At 41.1% G+C, this 20412-nt stretch overlaps 4 protein-coding genes across 4 annotated transcripts; all 4 read left to right on the top strand.

Annotated features, from left to right (window-relative positions):
- The first annotated feature begins 2954 nt into the window (after positions 1–2954).
- LOC115557615 (odorant receptor 131-2-like) lies at positions 2955–5380 on the top strand. The gene is made up of 2 exons (XM_030375555.1): positions 2955–3100; positions 3467–5380. The coding sequence occupies exons 1-2, from the start codon at positions 2963–2965 to the stop codon at positions 4253–4255; spliced, it is 927 nt and encodes a 308-aa protein (XP_030231415.1). The 5' UTR covers positions 2955–2962; the 3' UTR covers positions 4256–5380.
- Positions 5381–7576: 2196 nt separating this feature from the next.
- Positions 7577–8876, top strand: LOC115557738 (odorant receptor 131-2-like). The gene is made up of 2 exons (XM_030375807.1): positions 7577–7743; positions 8088–8876. Exons 1-2 carry the CDS (start codon positions 7606–7608, stop codon positions 8874–8876), a joined length of 927 nt encoding a protein of 308 aa, XP_030231667.1. The 5' UTR covers positions 7577–7605.
- A 6073-nt stretch (positions 8877–14949) lies between these two features.
- On the top strand, positions 14950–16163 carry LOC115557387 (odorant receptor 131-2-like). Its single transcript, XM_030375152.1, has one exon. The coding sequence runs from the start codon at positions 15208–15210 to the stop codon at positions 15988–15990; it is 783 nt and encodes a 260-aa protein (XP_030231012.1). The 5' UTR covers positions 14950–15207; the 3' UTR covers positions 15991–16163.
- Positions 16164–17681: 1518 nt separating this feature from the next.
- On the top strand, positions 17682–19894 carry LOC115557115 (odorant receptor 131-2-like). Its single transcript, XM_030374701.1, has 2 exons — positions 17682–17840; positions 19032–19894. Exons 1-2 carry the CDS (start codon positions 17682–17684, stop codon positions 19782–19784), a joined length of 912 nt encoding a protein of 303 aa, XP_030230561.1. The 3' UTR covers positions 19785–19894.
- Positions 19895–20412: the final 518 nt, after the last annotated feature.

A 20412-nucleotide genomic window follows, 5' to 3' on the forward strand; every position in this document is an offset into this window, starting at 1 on the left:
TCTGACTTTAATCTCAGAATTCTGAGAAAAAAGTCAGAATTCTGACTTTAAAGTCAGAACTACGGGTATCTGTAAGGACCAACCTCCGTGGGAGAGACACTTTGCTTTATGCAGTAGGAGGAAACCTATGGAAAGCCAAGAAGGCCACAATCCGGCCCTAGAATGGCGCGGTAAAAGTGCAAAACCGCACGGATTCCGTGCGGTTTGGCAAGAATTCGGTTACGGAATACGGTTTTGAATGACTAATAGCCGCGGCTATTAGTCATTCACTCCAGCTATTAGTTATTCACTCCGGCTATTAGTTAATCACTCCGGATATTAGGTATGCTGAACGAGCCCTCCCTCTTCTTTGCTTGACCACTAAGTTTGAAGGCTGTCTAACCAATCAGTGAAGAGAAATACCAGACTAAAGTAACGCATTGTCGAGACTAGAGCTGCAGTGCCTCCATGTTTAGCCGTAACATAAAGCTGTGTTGTCTTTACTAGTTTCACTACAATGTAATGACCACCACTAGCTAGTGGAAAATACATTTGTGTCTAGTACAGTGATATATTTGTATATGTTGGGCTATATATTGAGATGGCAGTGTGCGAAATACCCGTCAATATTCGGGGATGCCCTCATCCCCAGATTGTTCTCGATATGCCGTAGCCAGCTCGGCCATAACATTTCATGGATGCAAGCAAGCCAAGACAATCAATCTATATCTATAGCCTACATGACAACACACGCACACACGCACACACGTTAAACACACTGGTAAAGCAATAGGAGCCTGCATTGGCTTAAGTTGTTGGGATGCACGTTATTTTATAACAGGGAGGGGCAAAGTTGTGCATTACAATGCAAACACGACAATAATTGGCACCGTTCTTGCGCACTCAGAAGAACATGAACTGAATAAATGCCAGGTATATAGCATATCGGAGACGGGCACACAATCAGTGCATTTGCAAATGAGAGCCTGCAGTATGATCGTTCTTGTGACATTATTTAACCATCCATCTACAGCTAATACGATCAGACAGATACCACATATAAGCCCACAATAAGCCCAACATCACCACGGCAGGTGCGCTCTCTCTCGCACATTCACACAATCACTCCAACTTCTCCAACTCCAAGGCAAAGCTGTTTCACTAAAACCACAAACAACCACAACTAACCAGCCTACATATCCACAACAATGCACAACAATCAGTTCTATACATTGCGTCTATCTTCTGTTTCGCGCACATGGCTAATTTGCATACATGCACAGGACTGTCGGCTCCGCTTGTCAAAAAAATAGAACGTATTTGTGAATAAATGCTTTGAATTCTGAATACTGGACTTGGTGAGCTTGGTGAGTTGGCTATGGGACGTGCACTTTTACCGCGCCATTCTAGGGCCGGATTGTGGCCTTCTTGGCTTTCCATAGGTTTCCTCCTACTGCATAAAGCAAAGTGTCCCTCCCACGGAGGTTGGTCCTTACAGATACCCGTAGTTCTGACTTTAAAGTCAGAATTCTGACTTTTTTCTCAGAATTCTGAGATTAATGTCAGAATTCTGACTTTAATCTCAGAATTCTGAGAAAAAAGTCAGAATTCTGAGATTAAAGTCAGAATTCTGACTTTTTATCTCAGAATTCTGAGATTAATGTCAGAATTCTGAGAGTAATGTCAGAATTCTGACTTTATTCTCAGAATTCTGAGATTAAAGTCAGAGTTCTGACTTTATTCTCAGAATTCTGAGAATAAAGTCAGAACTTAATTTTTTTTTACATGTGTGGCCCTAATCCTCTTCCGTAGATTGCAGACACCTGTCCGCAATCAGACCCCATCACCCCAGCAGACCCGGTGCTCCATACTCCCCCTGCAGGCCAGACGCCGCCCCACCTCCACAGCCTTCCATCGATAAGAGGTAACCACTCTGTTAAAATTCGAAGAACATTTGTGGTGAACGAAAGTTATACGTCGTAACATTATAGGCAAAATGGCCTTATATTATGCGCTCAGAAATTTGTTACACCATCGACTCGGGTTTCAACATTATTGCTATGGGTTTAATTACAAGAGGTTGAGCGCGCGCAATGCGCACGCGAAAACTCTTATAATAATAATTTGTAATAGTTAGTAAACGTTGGTCGGAAATAGGGGCAGATTTTTTTTAAGATCTTTACCTCTAGACTTTTTTCTATCTCAGAAATAGACTGTTTAAAGTGATGTAACAGAGAACAGCTATGTAATGCAAGTATCATAGTGCTTATAGTGGGATGCTCATTTGCAAAGCCCCTCCCTGTGGGGCATGGGGGTCGCAATTCACCCGTACCGTGGGCTCCCACCCTCGCCGCTCGCCAAACATAGTATAGTACGTGTCTAGGGATATAATCGGGGACAATGGACTCTTGAAACCGACATACAGTGCATGCGTAATCATACATTTTGAACATGAATTGACCCTACCCATTATATATAAAGCGCCTTGCTAGGCAGAGACATCGACAATCACTTACCTGGCCTTGGTAGCACAGGAGACATGTATATAGTATATATCTTCTAATTATAATTAACTGTTCATGTCATTTGGTTTTTACGTTGTGTAATTTAAACTGTGCTTAGGAATACATTCAACACCATGTAAGTATAGATAGTTAAAGATGTAGTACTCAGAGCCTTCTCTTACTACTCTAGTTCATCCTTCTATGTCTGAGGATTGTTTTGAAGAAGAGTTTTATGGGAGAGGAGGGTTCTTACTATGAGCGGTTGGTGTTATGCATTACCTACTTATATTTTATTATTTGTTAGATGATTCTGGTCAAAATGAATTCTAAGTGAGGCTGGCTACAAATAGTTTGAGTTCTTAATTAGTGGTTAGTGTCTAATCTTTATCGATTCATTACTAAATACACAGCATGTTGGTCAAATATTTTCTAATTACTTGTGTGCTTGGTTTTGGAGGCTGAATCATGAACACGGAGAGATGAATGTTTCTGGGAGTAATCAGGAGCAGGAGTCGAGGTACCGCGACGCCTTCATCAAGAACCTGACTGTTGTTCTCCTCGGGATCGTTATAAACTACATCAACGGCAGCATGGTGCATACCTTCCACCGAGAAGAGGTAACCACTCCGTGAGAATGCCTTCGGGAAGAACCAAAAAGAGGTGGCCAGAGGATTTGTCAAATCTGACTCCAAATTGTTGTCTAGTTGAAAATGATAGCCAAACTTCAAGATAAACTTCTAAATAAACTACACTGATGTAGTTTATTTTGTGTCAAATGATTCATTTTGTCCGTCTGTTTGTATCTAGTTTTAATATGGTTGCTATTTTTTCCTTAATGCTTCTTCTGTTTTGCTGCTTCTTTCTTATTAATGTCTTTCTTCAGTTTCATACGTTTTATTAATAATCAGATTGCAGCCTACTACTCGCTACAGTCGTATGTTGCAGTTCTGATACTAATATTAATATTTCTTTCCTCCCCTGAGGTCCTCAGAGCAAACCCCCGCTACGTGCTCTTCATCCACCTGGTGGTCAACGACATGATCCAACTCTTCATCACTATCTCCCTCTTCATCTGCACCTTTGTCTTTTTCACCATCAACGTGTCAGTATGCTGCCTGCTGATGACTGCTGCTGTCTTCACCACCCAGAACACCCCGCTCAACCTGGCCACCATGGCGGTGGAGTGCTACGTGGCTGTCTGCCTCCCGCTCCGCTATGCCACAGTGTGCACGTTGCGGCGTGCGCACCTGGCCATCGGCCTGATGTGGGCGACCAGTGCTCTGACGGTGCTTCCCGACTTCTTCATACTTTTAGCCACCGAGCCGCTGAACTTCTTCCTGTCCCGCGTTTACTGCGACCGGGACAGAGTGTTCCGCAGCATCTACAGCGTGGCTAAGCGAGACGCCACCAACATCACCTTACTAGTCATCGTGTGGCTCACGCTCCTCTACACCTACTTCAACATCTTGTTCGCCGCAAGGTCAGCCAGCACGGACGTCAAGAAAGCGCGCAACACTGTCGTGCTGCATGGCTTCCAGGTGCTGCTGTGCATGATGGTGTATGTTCAGCCCATTATGCTGAAGGGCTTCATGCTGCTCTTCCCTGAACATTTCTCTATGTTGCGCTTCCTCTCTTTCATCCTGACCCAGATCCTCCCCCGTTTTGTCAACCCCATCCTGTACGGTCTCAGAGACAAGACCTTCCGGAGGTACCTGAAGAAGTATATCCTGGGTAGGAGCCGGCCCTGCGGCCGGATGAAGAGCTTCTCCTGAGCGACCGTTGAGTTTCATTAAAATGTGGGGTATTGAAATTAGCATTCATATATATTGGAATGTTTGAAACATTTAACGTTTCATATGATATACGAAAATTCCCATAAAACGGTATTCTAGAATCATTGGTAGAGGGTTTGTTAATATTATATTACAGTAAAAAATGTATAAAACAAGTTCCTGTTTAATCATACAGCAAACTTAAAAACAATAGTTGGTTGACCAAAATTGTGAACAAATAACAATAAAAGACAACAGGGCACACGACATGGCCGGAATGGGAAAATCCCTCAGGCCAGGAAATATAGTGTAAAATATAGCCCCAGGCCAGTTATTAATTGGGGGGTATAGAGAATTAGATCTTGGAGTAGCCCAGGGCGGTTATCCGTGGTCAAAACAATCGTACAAAAAAAAGCACATCGTATTAGGCTAGATCGTTATGAAAAAGTCAGATCACTAAATAAGTTATGTAGCTTACTGTTACAGTTGTCACTGTGTTGGAAAGTTACTTTTGAAATGACGCACAGCAGGTGCAATTGCAAATTCTGTGAGCATTTCAACGCTAATGTCAACCTAAGCATGCCAAAAGATTCAAAAATTCAAACATGACCACAAGACCACTTTGAAGTGCATCACTTGGTTCTATATATCAATATATATCAGGAAGTGTGTTTTGCAGCTATATTGAAGGATGCAGAAAATCTAAAACATTTTGTAATCAATGCATATTGCATTGTTTCTAGTAAAGGCTCACTGGACACTTTGTTTCAGTCTGCAATGCTCAAAAGAGTAAGACCATGAAGCTGAGGGGTTGACTAAGCAACTTGTAAATCATTTTGGACACAAATGTTTTTTATTTAGAATCCAAGCCTTATAAATGCTCACAGCATAACCAAAAGTAATATCCGTTAAGGTTCTGAAGGAAAGTTCTAGTAGCTCATGTGTTTTATGCACAATTATCTATCAACTTTCTGGGCAAAACTAACTTCAATCATGGTTGTGTGTGATCAATACTTTGATAAGTTTTTCTCACTCATTTCAGGGGAAATGAGTGCCCTAAAGAATTCTAGGAGTAGGTCTATCTAGTAACAGCAAATTGCTGGGAGAAGCATGTATCATCCAAACTTTGATTAAAACAAGTTCAGTTATTGGTATAATAATAATAATAATAATAATAATAATAATAATAATAATAATAATAATAATAATAATAATAATTTGAAATAGTTGGTCAGAAATAGGAGTGGAAATCTTATATGTCAGAATGTCAAACCCATACAATTATTTTCTTTCTCAACAGCATACTCATGAAAAATTAACTACTACATTTGTACTACTGCAACTAGCAACACTGGCCTGGCCTGCTGCTATTTCCGTGTCTTGACTGCGTACAAAAAAAAAGCTGCGGCCTGTGGTGGCATTAAGAAGGCCAGGCTCCCAGGAAATTTCCAGTGTTCCCGATCGCCAGTCCGGGCCTGGTATAAAGTATGTGCGTCATTCAAGCAGAATAATACATGTAATCAATGGTTTGGCCCCTAGGTATATAGGTGACCTATTAATTCCGTACAGCGCTCCAAGGTCAATTAGATCTTGATCTCAGAATCTTCTCTGTATCCCCAATACACTCCTTAAAACCAAGGGTGATAGAGCCTTCTCTGTTGTTGCCCCCAAACTCTGGAATACTCTACATTTACATATTAAGTCCTCTCCCACCATTGACCGCTTTAAGTCCAATTTAAATACTTTTCTTTCTCCCAAGCTTTTAATCTACCATAACCCCCCCCCATTTTTCCTTTCTCCCCCCTGATGTCCCCATGTAAAATGAGTAATGTTGTTGTACAATTGTCATTGTTTTTTTTGTTTGTTAAGCACTTTGGGTCAACCCTGTTGGTTTTTTAAATGTGCTGTATAAATAAAGTTGACTATATATATATATAGGCCTATATATATATATATATATATATATATATATATATATATATATATATATATATATATATATATATATATATATATATATATATATATATATATATATATATATATATATATATATATCAGTCTGCTTAAATGACACACAGACGACTGAAATACGAACTTGAGTTTTGGATTAGTGATATCATATTATGCTTGATGGCTTTATGCTTGATGTCTGTTGTGGGCTATAAATAAAATCCTTCTAAATGTATTATGGTGTTATACAATAATCATGAAGTCAGGTAATCAACAAGTTCAGTCGGACTGGGTGTACATTTATATTGTGGCGATCAAAGCCATGGTCGCTGCGTTCCGGGTTGCCACAAAGGATCCTGGGACGGTTCGGACTATCGCTGGTTGGACTTACAGCTCCCTCCTGGGTCTGTTCACCAGTGACATTATGTGTGGGGTTGATGGGGGGCATAGACCTCGTGAATGGTGGGGTCCAGCGGAGCGACACCGTCCCCGAGGCAGTCATGTTTGTGGGTTTTGTCGTGGGTCATTTCATTGTCACCTGTTGAAATAAGGGCAACTTTCGGAGTTGTGTGGTGTATTTATTTCATCATTCATGGTTTATTCGATAGGGACAAATACAGTACATAGTACATAGACAAACTGAGAACAGATATCCAATGCAAGTATCATAGTGCTTATCGTGTGGTGCTCATTTGCAAAGCCCCTCCCTGTGGGGCATGGGGGTCGCAATTCACCCGTACCGTGGGCTCCCACCCTCGCCGCTCGCCAAACATAGTATAGTACGTGTCTAGGGATATAATCGGGGACAATGGACTCTTGAAACCGACATATAGTGCATGCGTAATCATACATTTTGAAAATGAATTGACCCTACCCATTATATATAAAGCGCCTTGCTAGGCAGAGACATCGACAATCACTTACCTGGCCTTGGTAGTACTGGTTTGTTTTAAATCTACATCAGAACTTCAGTTTGGAAATGCATTGACCTTTTTTATACTAATGTAATTAGTATATATCTTTTCATTATAATTAACTGTTCCTGTCATTTGGTTTTTATGTTGTGTGATTTAAACTGTGTTTCGGACTACATTCAACACCATGTAAGTATAGATAGTTAAAGACATAGTACTCAGAGCCTTCTCTTACAACTCTAGTTCATCCTTCTTTGTCTGAGGATTGTTTTGAAGAAGAGTTTTATGGGAGACGAGGGTTCTCACTATGAGCGGTTGGTGTTATGCATAACCTACTTATATTTTATTATTTGTTTGATGATTCTGGTCAAAGTGAATTCTAAGTGAGGCTGGCTACAAATGGTTTGAGCAGCATGCTGGTCAAATATTTTCAGATTACTTGTGTGCTTGGTTTTGGAGAGGCTGAATCGTGAGCACGGAGAGATGAATGTTTCTGGGAGTAATCAGGAGCAGGAGTCGTGGTACCGCGACGCCTTCATCAAGAACCTGACTGTTGTTCTCCTCGGGATCGTTATAAACTACCTCAACGGCAGCATGGTGCATACCTTCCACCGAGAAGAGGTAACCACTCCGTGAGAATGCCTTCGGGAAGAACCAAAAAGAGGTGGCCAGAGGATTTGTCTAGTCGAAAATTACATTGTGATGAGGATAGCCAAACTTCAAGATAAACACCAGATGTTGTTTATTTTGTCTAAAATGATTTGTTTTGTTTGCCTGTTTGTATCTAATTTTAATATAGTTGCTGTTTTTCTTTAATGCTTCTCCTGCTTTGCTGCTGCTCTCTTATTAATGTCTTTCTTCATTTTCATCTGTTTTATTAAAGATCAGATTGTAAAACATAATACTCGCTACAGTCGTATGTTGCAGTTCTGATACTAATATTAATATTTCTTTCCTACCCTGAGGTCCTCCGAGAAAACCCCCGCTACGTGCTCTTCATCCACCTGGTGCTCAACGACATGATCCAACTCTTCATCACTATCTCCCTCTTCATCTGCACCTTTGTCTTTCTCACCATCAACGTGTCAGTATGCTGCCTGCTGATGACTGCTGCTGTCTTCACCACCCAGAACACCCCGCTCAACCTGGCCACCATGGCGGTGGAGTGCTACGTGGCTGTCTGCCTTCCGCTCCGCTATGCCACAGTGTGCACGTTGCGGCGTGCGCACCTGGCCATCGGCCTGATGTGGGCGACTAGTGCTCTTACGGTGCTTCCCGATCTCTTCATACTTTTAGCCACCGAGCCGCTGAGTTTCTTCCTGTCCCGTGTTTTCTGCGACCGGGACAGAGTGTTCCGCAGCATCTACAGCGTGGCCAAGCGAGACGCCACAAACATCACCTTACTAGTCATCGTGTGGCTCACGCTCCTCTACACCTACTTCAGCATCTTGTTCGTCGCAAGGTCAGCCAGCAAGGACGCCAAGAAAGCGCACAATACCGTCCTGCTGCATGGCTTCCAGGTGCTGCTGTGCATGATGGTGTATGTTCAGCCCATGATGCTGAACGGCCTCATACAGTTCTTCCCTGGAAGCTTCTCTGGGGTGCAATTCACTGCTTTTGTCCTGACCCAGATTCTTCCCCGTTTGGTCAACCCACTCCTGTACGGTCTCAGAGACAAGACCTTCCGGAGGTACCTGAAGAAGTATATCCTGGGTAGGAGCCGGCCCTGCGGCCGGATGAAGAGCTTCTCCTGAGCGACCGTTGAGTTTTATTCAAATGTGGGGTATTAAAATTAGCATTTATATTTAGTGTAATGTATTAGACAATAAACATGTCAGTTCAAATAAAATAAAAAAATCCCATAAAGCTGTATTTTATTATCAATGGTAGAGGATTGATTAAAATTGTATCAACACTTTATTAACCCTAACACTTTATTAATATGAGTTCAAGTTTAATTTAAGGAAATCCTTAGAAGAATCCTCAGAAGTAGCCTGCTACACAACTAACCCAAAGCTTTATTAACACAGATTTATATTGACATTTCGGATGCTTCCTGGGTCACTGTGATATCCTTGGTATTGCAATAAGAGCCAACCAAGTTTAATTTTCAGGGGAAAATAGGAGCAAAGGGAATTAACATATTTATTGTGCAGTCATCGCAATTTTCAGCCCAATCCCAGCCCAGTTATGAACACATTTAAAACTCTGTCATTGACCGTCCCCAGCATGGCCACTAGAATGCTATATAACATTCTAGTGTGACTTTACTCATCAAAACCCTTATACAACACCGAAATGAATACTGAGAGCATAGACAAAAACTACAACCATCAGTGTATTTCATTATTGATACTTAATTGTAACATATTTGTAACATTGTTACTTTAGTGTAACATGCATTGAAACATTAACATTGTAACTTGAATGTAAAATTAGAACTTGTACTTTAGTGCAATATTCATTGTAACATCGTCATTGTGAAATTTAAGTGTTCATTCACAAACAACTAACAATTGAACAAACAGGGTACATTAAGGAAAGAGATGGCCTGTAGAATATGCATTCAAATAGAGGCCTAGACTGAACAAAATAAAATGATATACACACATATATACATGTATGTATATCTATATGTATATATATATATATATATATATATACTGTATGTACATAGATTTTTCATGTATATTTTGAGTTTTGAGGGACTCGAATCAAGGTAGCCTTTCATTTTGTCAGTTTGTTTTTGGATTCAGGCCTATAGAAAAGAATTGGCCAAAAAACAAGTAGACATCTCACAATTTTAGAGCCGGTATTGTGAAACTACTACGTTCTCTGTGGACCAACTAGCAATACTACATTTGGGTGGGAGACTGGGTTGTAATAGGGAATGCGGAAAACAAAACAACAAATCAAGTCATATTTGTGTATGTACAGACACGCAAACATCCCTGCACGTACGCACACACGCACTACCACACACACTCACTCACTCCCTCACTCACTGAAGCCCCTAAGTGCTGCTTTCTCTGGTATATATAAATTACATCCCAGTGCGGGCGGTTGACCTGTAGCTGAAGACTGCAACATCTCAGGGTCTGAACATATTCTCTCTCAGGCTAACCCCAGCTTGTGGGGTCCTAGACTCGAGGCTTCCTGGATTTGTGCAGTCCTGAATTTGTCTAGTCCTTCATAATCCTGCAGCCACCTCACAAGAAAATTCAGGAGGTAAGCACTTTTGATGGACATTTTTAGGATATATACAAATAAGAATAATTGACCAAGTAAAGCATGTAATAAAAATTGGGGTGGCTATAAAACAAGTATAGACTGGTGCACAGACTGCTTTAGGAGAGCACCGGCACAGTGCAGAGCATATCAATCAGAAATACCAACATTATCACTAATTTTTTTCTACTAATCTGTACAATTAAAGCCAGAAATACTCCTAGTATAATAACCCTCCAAAAATAGGAATGGACTAATTCTATACAGCTATACTTACTATGTTATTGAATTAAGCCCTAATTATTGCAGCTTTATGTCTGCTCAATGTTTTTAACAGTACATGAGGGCATTGTTGATAATTGCTATATTGCCTAATAAATATTGTATTCAGAGTTTTTCGGTGAGCAGATCTAGAGGCTGGGCAGGGTTTGGAGGGATTAGGGAGGCAGGAGTGAGGGGCAGAGTGAAATTGTCTTTTTTTAATTTAGACTGGAGCTTCTCAAAATTGCATTGTCCCTTCATATTATTTTAACTTAAAATAATGACTCATGATTCATTGCTTTTTATTGATTGTTGCAAAAATAAATGTCATGATTATTGTGATATTATTATACATTGTAGCTTATGTACAACACCCCAAACCTTATCGAAAACATGGCATCAGCCGAAAAAACACTCTAAACTTAAATTACTGAAATGTCACATAAACATACATATCTGCCACTGCTCAGGCGGGCAGTGAAGCGTTGAACTGCTCCAACATTATTTTTTCCTGATTGAGGCATTGTCTGTAGTTTGGTTGGAGGGGAATATAGTGTGATAAGCAATACTAAAGGCTAGGCAGCGGAGGAGTTTAAAGCTGTCCTTAATAGTATGGAATATCAACGGCCAAGAGTCTAGTCACCACGAGTTGGGAAGTTAATGGGCTGGTGATAGATTCGATTCTGTAACATTCTGTAGATGATAGGGCTAGACTTTAAAAGTTAAAAGCGAGAGTTAACATAACGCAGCTGTTGGGATGAATTGAATGTAATCCGATGATTTGTGCAATTACTGGGTTGTATCTTCGTGGTTGAACACACTTATTGTAAGTCGCTTTGGATGAAAGCGTCAGCTTAATGTTTGCCTTAGCTCTCTGCTAAATCTTAAATACATTGCACTTTCTAAAAAGCTTTTTTAACTTTGCCTTTATTTTCTATTTTAATGCTAAAATGCCTTTTTAACTTTCTATTTTACCCATTTCTTTGCATATGTTTTCTTTTACTTATCTATTATTTCATTTTATTGTATGACAATGTTTATATGTGAAGCACTTTGAGTCTGCCTTGTGTATGAAAAGGGCTACATAAATAAAGTTGCCTTGCCTTAATGAATGCAATTTAATGAATGTTTTAACAGGTGTGTATTCTTGGAACAGACGTGTGTGGATACAGGGGCATGTATTCTAGGTCTGTTGTAACACTTGTGTGTTATAACAAGGGGATCAATGTATTCTCTTGTGTTGAAGACATGGGCCTCTGTCCTCCTTGTTATACGGGTGATGCGAAAAGAGTTGTTCGCCATTGACTGTCATTTAAACAATGCTTCAAACTTCCTCATTATATATGATCCTTTGTCATGTGATGCCTGAAAATATTTTTTATAATAATTTTAATAACTTTTACGTTGGCAGTGTCTGTGTCAGTATTTTTAGAAAGTTAAATCATTAAACAGTTGGCAGTGTAAATTAAAGCAGTTTTAATTTAATATAATATTGATATGGTTCTGGTGATACTGGTGTACTGGTGTGCGTATTTAGTTGTTTGTGTGTTGTTGCAGGTATGACTGTCTGTGTTCTAACATGTATGTGTTTGCTGCTACAGCTTTGTGGAACGGCGTCCTTGCTGCCTCATGAATCTTTCGTCTAACAACATCACTGTGGTGACTGCATCGCGTTCTCGCGAAGGAGTCTACATAGCCGCAGCTAAGAATGTCATTGTTGTGGCACTCTTCGTCTCAATCAACTACATCAACGGCACCCTGGTCCACACCTTCTCCAAACACCAGGTACGCCATGTCCACATCTTTCTCCAAACACTAGTGTCCCCAGTGGTGTAGTCTACGGGATATTCAGGTATGCGCCGTTTACCCACGAAGGAGGCTCCAGCATTTCCGTATGCCTACTTAGAAATGCGCAATGTCTCTTCAAAATGGCTGGTTTAATATAATATATAAGGTGATGCGGAAATGACAGTAAAAATGGTCAGGAATGTTAATTTATGCACAAATTCGTTATTCTCACGATTTGCAGATAGGCCTTCTGTAAATTGGGTCTCGGTGGTTTTGAATTTTAAAAAAATGGGTCCCGGGATTAAAGGTTTTGGAACACTGTCCTAGAGCAAGATACCTTACCTGCTACTTAAAGGGATACTTCACCGGTGGAGATACAAAGGTTATATGAAGTACCGGTAAATAATTCTATGTATTCTAAATGTGCAAAAAAAAAAAAAATTGTTCATCCTAGCCTGAGAAAAGGCAGAAAGTGGTCTCTCTGGCTCAAAGCAGACATGGGGGACTCGAGTCACATGACTTGACTCGAGTCAGACTCGAGTCGCAAATTTGAGGACTTGAGACTTGCTTGACTAACACTGATAAAAGACTCGACTTGACTTTGACTTGGTCTTCATGACTTGAGACTTGACTTAGACTTGAGACAGATGACTCAAAATGACTTTTTTAAAGTTAGATTAAAGGTTGGATATGGGATTTGGGATACGCCAGCAGATTTTGAAAATACACAACTCAAATGGTCCTACCCTTCAACGCTGACTCTGACTCCACCCATTCCATGTACATGGACGCGCAATCACGCACGAGCGCGAACACAGATGCGCGAGAGTGAGCCAGGCTAGCTAGGTTGGAGTTTAGGGTTTTCTTCTAGTGCAAGGTCCAAATATGGATTAGCTAGTTAGCTAGCTCCAGTATCTACTGCAGGATAACAACAAACAGAAACTTGCTCTGGGTCACGAGCTTTTAGTACGCGCACGTGCACGAAGGGATCACTCGCGGGGAGCGGGGGAGGGGGAGGGCAGTACGACCGTTCGATTGACGTACTTACTGTCCAATGCCACTCGGTGGTTCTGAAAATCATTGGCTGGAGTTTTTTGAGCCCTGCCCGTTCCACAGATGATTTACTTGTTTAATTATCATGTCAGTAGGCTACTTCTAACTCAGTGGCTGTAAGTGGGTTATAAGGATTTCAAGTAATTGTCAAGTAAAATTACACCGTCAGAGCCAGAGCGTCAGACTGGGCTGTTCTCAGCATACCGCAAAAAAATTAAGAGGGTTCAAGTTCCAGTCCCCAAATTCAGTTGAACCACTACCTGGACATTTGTGATGGACAGAGCTGCCTTCAGTTTTGGGCCTATTCACATGGTTCACAATGGTTTTGGAATGTTTTGAATAGTTTGAGTTATTGTTAATGTTAAGACTTTGTTATTGTTAATGTTGAAATAAAACTCAACTTATGAACCACTCTCTTTACTGATTTTTAAATGTGGAAACTGGGTTAGATCATCAGATTTTTGTATGAATTGACTTGTGACTTGCTTGACCTGAGCAGTGACTTGACTTGGGACTTGCTTGATTCTCACCACAGTGACTTGGGACTTGCTTGAGACTTGAAGGTTATGACTTGAGACTTGCTTGTGACTTGCCCATGAGTGACTTACTCCCACCTCTGGCTCAAAGTAAGAAATCCTCCAACTACAACAGTGCATTGCGCTTGCTGCACCGCCCGCCTGTTTCCGTTTAGAAGGGGAAGGACCCATTTTACTAGCGCAAGGACCCATTTTACTAGTGCAAGTGGTAGCGCGAGCAAACTTTGTGTAAACATATTTTTTTAACACATTTTTTCAAACGCATCATTTGTACAGCATAAAAACATTTGCTAATTACAATAGGTCAGCATATCAAGCATTTGTACTCAACCATTTCTCCCGAGGTGAAATAAGTGTTTATCTTATACAGTAGGTCTACTTTAGTATAACAGCACTTGGGTTAGTAAACAAATCACAACAACCAACATGAATTTGAAGTTTTATTCATGAAAAAATATGAACTATTTACAAAAATAAAAAGTCTAGGGTGCGCTTGCTAGAGTAAAAATTGTCACAGCTCATCTTGAGCATCGACTGTCTCCTGGTAGCCACGGTACTGCCCATCTGGTGCTGGGTAATTAGCTCCGATGGCCTGGACAACACAGGAAGCCGATACCGTCGAAGAAAGAAAGAGAACAACATTAGCAAAGCAAGCTAAATTTGGCATTGAGTAGCTTACACAGCATTACACAAACTTCAAGCTCCTCTTCTATTTGTCTCAATTCTTCCTGGCTGCATACTGGCTCGTACAAATAGCCCTGAATGTCAATAGATTTTCGAAAATCCACTTTGGATGTTTCCAATTGCAAATTTGCTTCTGCCTTGGGCGGAGGTTTGTGTCGGTCTAGTTCTCAAAGTGGTGAAGAAACATGGCGGACATTGTGTTTAGACCTCGTACGCGAGCTCCCGCCCCCCTCATTCCTTATTGGTGGGGTTACAAATTTGCGGAAGCAGTGTTTTGTAGTCCTCGGCCCTTCTAGCAGGCAAGCAAAGTTTTACTGAGATGACGTCAAACGCGTCATTTTACGTCATTTCAGGAGAAATTTAGATCAGGAAAGCTAGGCTAAGGGAAAACTATATTACAATAGCGATTTTATAATGATAGAACGCCGGTCCTGAATTGGTGAAGTATCCCTTTAATTATAGGAATCTGAATTCTGTTCAAGTCACTTTGGATAGATGATAATAAAGCTTATGGGTTACGTTGCAGATCTTCTCTATGAACCCTCGCTACATCCTCTTCATCCACATGGTGCTGAACGACATGCTGCAACTGACCGTCTCCGTGCTGCTCTTCGTCCTCAGCTACGTCTTCTTCTCGATCAACGCGTGCATCTGCTGCTCACTGGTGACCCTCGCCGCCCTCACCACCCAGAACACACCCCTTAACCTGGTGTGCATGGCGACGGAGTGCTTCATCGCTGTGTTTCTGCCACTGCGCCATGCTCAGCTCTGCACCGTCAGGAGGACCTACACCCTGATCGGCCTCATCTGGTTGGTGAGCTCGGCGGCCATCATCCCCGATGTCCTGATCGCACTCGCCACCGAGCCCCTAGAGTACTTCCTCTCACGAGTGTTCTGCGTGCGGGATAACATCTTCCCCAAACTCATCGAGAAGGTCCACGTCTACAACATTGTGTTCCTCGTGCTGGTGTGGCTCATCCTGTTCTATGTCTACGTGAAGATCTTGGTCGCGGCCAAAGGGGCTAACGCCGACGCCAAGAAAGCCAGGGACACCGTCCTGCTGCACGCCTTCCAGCTGCTGCTCTGCATGCTGACCTACATCGCTCCTGTGCTGAAGCGTAGTCTGTTCCTCTGGTTCCCCAGACACTACGCCAATGCACTGTTTGTCTGTTACATCGTCATTCAGATGTTCCCCCGGTTCCTCAGTCCAATCGTATACGGCCTGCGAGACAAGACCTTCAGACAGTACCTGAAGAGAAATATGATGCTTAAAAAGATCAAGACTAAGATTGTCAAGCCTCTGCACTCCCTTAAATAGATCGTTGGTGGTTTGATTCGTTTCAGTTAAATAAAAGTGATGAAATGATTGGGGCAGACGTGGTCATTTCTAGAAAAAGGTCACAGTACTAAAAGGTACCACACTTTGTTTCTTAAAACATTAGAAAAATGTAAAATAGTTTCTGTTTGAGGTTTACTGAAGAATTATTGGAAAGGCTGGAGGCGAGAATGCTTTGACCATTCAAAGTTTCACTACTTGACATAAATAAAGAATTATTTCAAGTTATTCAAGCAATTATTTTTTTAGCAAAAATCTGTGATGCATCACTGGAAAAAGGTACATGGTTATATTCGTATTATCAAGAAAGCGTACTATTTTTTGAGGCCATGAGCCTCCACAATAACTTCTCAAGATGATGAGATAAGAAATAGATAATCCAATATGATAATATTACTATTTGGGGATTTGGTAAGAGCAATAAGTTCGACATAGTTTCTCATTCTGAACATCAAGGAATGAAATGACCCCACACAAATAAATAATATAGCATCCAACAATAAATCATGTTTACACACACACAGACGCACATACACACACAAACACACACACACACACACACACACACACACACACACACACACACACACACACACACACACACACACACACACAGACACACACACACACACACACACACACACACACACACACACACACACACACACACACACACACACACACACACACACAAACATACCCAAACACAAACAAACTATCCTGTACGTATGGTGAGACAAGTCCCAAGAGAAGGATGGCACACGTGCGTGCCACCCTTCTCTGAACAAACCTACATAAATTCCTCTCTGAGTGCTGACCCCCAGATGGTCCAGGACAAGATAGATTCTGGTCCCGATGTCCCTGGCTGAGGTCGGTATGTCTCTCTTTTGCTACTTTCTGTCTATTGAATGTATCTACTGTCTATTTATCTACTGGCCGCCTGTGTGCCTACAACCTGAATGATCTACAGTAGTGTTTCCCCAAACTTGGGGTCAGGACCCCACTGCCGGTAACCTGATATTACTTTGGTTTTTTTAGGATATCCTGGCATAAAGTATAAGCTCCAGGAGATGTTTGATGGTATGTTCTTTTAAAATGTATAATATCTCATGAAATACAATGGTGTTACTACAATGTAACTTCTTAATTTAAGGCCTACTCATTTTGACTGAAAGGGAGAAAAATGTATTGCTCAATAGAAAAAGCTTAAATGGCTCACTTTTTTTGACATGGTATTGACAATAATGTAGAAATACATTACCTCCAGTCAACAGTGTGTGTTATTTCTGCAACAATGATCAGGTGCAACTACATTTGTACTTCTGCTGCTTTTGTTGTTTAACTGAAAATGATCTCATATCTGTTATGAATTGGTCATTTATGCAGTTTGTTTTTACTATGTTTTATAAGGGAATTGAATGTTGTCCTTGCAACATGGGTGATGCGAATAGAGTTGTTCGCCATTTACTGTAATTTCACAATGCTTCAAACTTCTTCATACATATATGATCCTTTGCCATTTGTTGCCCTCAAATACAGTATATATATCTATATTTTTTTTGTATTGATTGAATAACTTTTACGTTGGCAGTGTGCCAGAATTGAATGTTGACCTCCTCAATAACCACAGCACTCTTCTTCTTCTGACAGAGCTTTGGAATGTTGTGGGGCCCATGGACAGGCTGAGGAGTGAGAGGAACACCACAGGCGGGACCTCCATGGGCAGGGACACGCTGAGCACAGCCGTGATCAAGAACGTTTTCACGGTGGCGCTCTGCATCTCCATCAACTACATCAACGGCACCCTGGTCCACACCTTCACCAGACATCAGGTCAGCCGGCCTTCGGGCCCCTCCCCTGCAATCCTCAATCGTTTATTTGAGGAATTTGAGGTGTTTTATACATCTTCATCTTTTTGACTATATGTTTGGTAGGTTTTTAGTAGATGCATCCCTCTGTGATATGAGATGGTTAATATAAGTTGAATAGTTTCTGTCGTCCATCACTTTAAGGCTGCATAGGTTTTTGTCAGGTTTAGGTGGTTATGTATTTTTTGTGAAGTTTAGGTGATTAAAGTGTGGGGCCGATTAATTATCACAAGTCATTTAGAAATCAGCTTACATTCATTTAAAGCTCTTCATTTTATTTTATTCCCCAGTTAAGTTCTGATGAGGTTTAGTTGGTTCAGGTTTCTTAGGTTTGGTGAGGTATGAGTAGTTATGGTTGCAGAGGTTTGGGTGAGGTTTAGGTGGTTAATGTTGGGTGTTGGTGAATGGATAGATCCAGTCCAGCCTACCAGTTGGTACAGTCAACCATTCGGGGAACTGGGGAGTCAATTTATCTGTTATATCACCTCACTTGTGATGTCACCAGTGGATCAATTTTGAAATATCTTCCAATGACTAATAAGCCTCAAACCTGTTGGGAAAGTAGGGGCCCTTTAAGGTTATGTATGTGTTGTTGAGGTAAGGTCAAGGGAAGGATTCAGGTCTTTGTGAAAGAAGGCAAGCAATCATGGCATTAATCATTAAGTTTAGGTGAAAGAGTTTTAACTAGAGCTGTCAGTTAAACGCGTTATTAACGGCGTTAACGCAAACCAAATTTAACGGCGTTAATTTTTTTATCGCGCGATTAACGTAATTATTTTATAAAAAACAAAAAAAAAAAACAAAGAAGCAGTAGCCTGACTGCTATGTTCAAATGACATTTGTTCAAAGCAGTCGTTTAATTGCACTATAGGCTTTTTTTTTGTATCGTCCTGTTTTGATCAGTGTATATGCCAATGTTGTTATCAATAAAAAATCATTTGCACAAGGCAAGCCGATGCACTTCACCATGTTGATAAGAGAATTAAAATGAGAAGAATTATGGGATAAAAAAATCAAGGGATATTTAGCATAGAAAAATAATTTGCGATTAATCGCGATTAATTCGAGTTAACTATGACATTAATGCGATTAATCACGATTACATATTTTAATCGCTTGACAGCTCTAGTTTTAACCCATGACCTTTCTGTCCAGATCTTCTACATGAACCCCCGTTACATACTTTTCATCCACCTGGTCATCAACGATATGATCCTCCTGACCCTGTTCGTCTTCATTCTTGTCCTCACCTACATCATGCTAGACATGAGTGTGCCCTTCTGTACCCTGCTGTTGATAATGGCCCTCCTGACTGACCTTAACACACCCCTCACACTCGCGGTGCTGGCGATGGAATGCTACATCGCCATCTGCTTTCCTCTCCACCATGTCCAAATCTGCACTGTGCCGAAGACCTACCTGGTCATTGGCTTGATCTGGCTGATAAGTGGGCTCACCGTCCTACCAGATCTCTTTGTGATGCTTGGGACAGAGTCCCATGAATTCCTCCATTCCAGGGTCTTCTGCGTGTCGACCACAGTGTTCAGAAATGTGTACTTCAAGGAGAAGAGAGACGCTTCTAACAGCATCTTCCTGGTCCTGGTCTGGCTCGTCCTCTTCTACACCTACTTCAATATCCTGTTTGCTGCCAAGGCTGCCTCACTGGATGCCAAGAAAGGCAGGAACACTGTGATCCTCCACGGCTTCCAGCTGGTCCTCTGCATGCTCACCTATGTCAGCCACCTGGTCGTGATTGGGCTCACCAACCTCCTCCCTGCTGCGGTGCTTGCCATACGCTTCACTGTGCCTGTATTCATTAGTATCCTGCCAAGGCTCATCAGTCCCATTGTGTATGGCCTGCGAGACAAGACCTTCCGGAAGTACCTGAAAAGGCACTTGTTGTGTTAAAAGAGGAAAATTACTGGCCCTCAATCTAGTCTAAAGACCTCCTCATGATGACTTGTGCCGCGTTCATTTAGAAAAGCTTATTGAACTATCAGCATATTAACTCTACTCGATCTGACAAACACTGAACTAGTGAAAACCAGATATCAGTCTTCCCTCTGCCTGACTTTCTGCATGTCAACTCTGGGACTATAACACACATGCTTCAAATGTTTCTCTTTCTATCTTCAAAAATGTATTGATTTAACTGTTGTGTAGATGACATATTTGAAATAATTCTGTTGATAACTCTCTCAATAAAAGTAATTAGTTATAGTCTTCGGTCCCTTCTACAAAGGGACAACCATCATTTAAATAAACTAAATAAACTTTTAAACTTTTAGTAGATTTGCACTGTATCTTCGAGTGTTGATTTTATTTTAAGTTGTTAAACGTCTCTCCAGGATACAGATATTTAGGTGTAAATCCAATTCAGTCCTCATTATTTTGATTGTAACAAATACTATACTGTTCCGTGTACATAATATACATGTACATAATGTACTGTTCCATATTCCACTTCCATGTATGTTCAGCACACGCATGCTCAGATAACACTCCATCTGTGGGTGTAAATAAATACCAGATGGGA

The sequence above is a fragment of the Gadus morhua genome, chromosome 13, assembly GCF_902167405.1.
Source record: "Gadus morhua chromosome 13, gadMor3.0, whole genome shotgun sequence".
NCBI lineage: Eukaryota > Metazoa > Chordata > Actinopteri > Gadiformes > Gadidae > Gadus > Gadus morhua.

Coding starts and splice junctions, on each gene's coding strand:
- LOC115557115 (XM_030374701.1), top strand. CDS start 17,682: ATGGACAGGCTGAGGAGTGAGAGGAACACCACAGGCGGGACCTCCATG. Junction 17,841..19,031: donor ACACCTTCACCAGACATCAG/GTCAGCCGGCCT, acceptor CTTTCTGTCCAG/ATCTTCTACATGAACCCCCG.
- LOC115557738 (XM_030375807.1), top strand. CDS start 7,606: ATGAATGTTTCTGGGAGTAATCAGGAGCAGGAGTCGTGGTACCGCGAC. Junction 7,744..8,087: donor ATACCTTCCACCGAGAAGAG/GTAACCACTCCG, acceptor TCCTACCCTGAG/GTCCTCCGAGAAAACCCCCG.
- LOC115557387 (XM_030375152.1), top strand. CDS start 15,208: ATGAACCCTCGCTACATCCTCTTCATCCACATGGTGCTGAACGACATG.
- LOC115557615 (XM_030375555.1), top strand. CDS start 2,963: ATGAATGTTTCTGGGAGTAATCAGGAGCAGGAGTCGAGGTACCGCGAC. Junction 3,101..3,466: donor ATACCTTCCACCGAGAAGAG/GTAACCACTCCG, acceptor TCCTCCCCTGAG/GTCCTCAGAGCAAACCCCCG.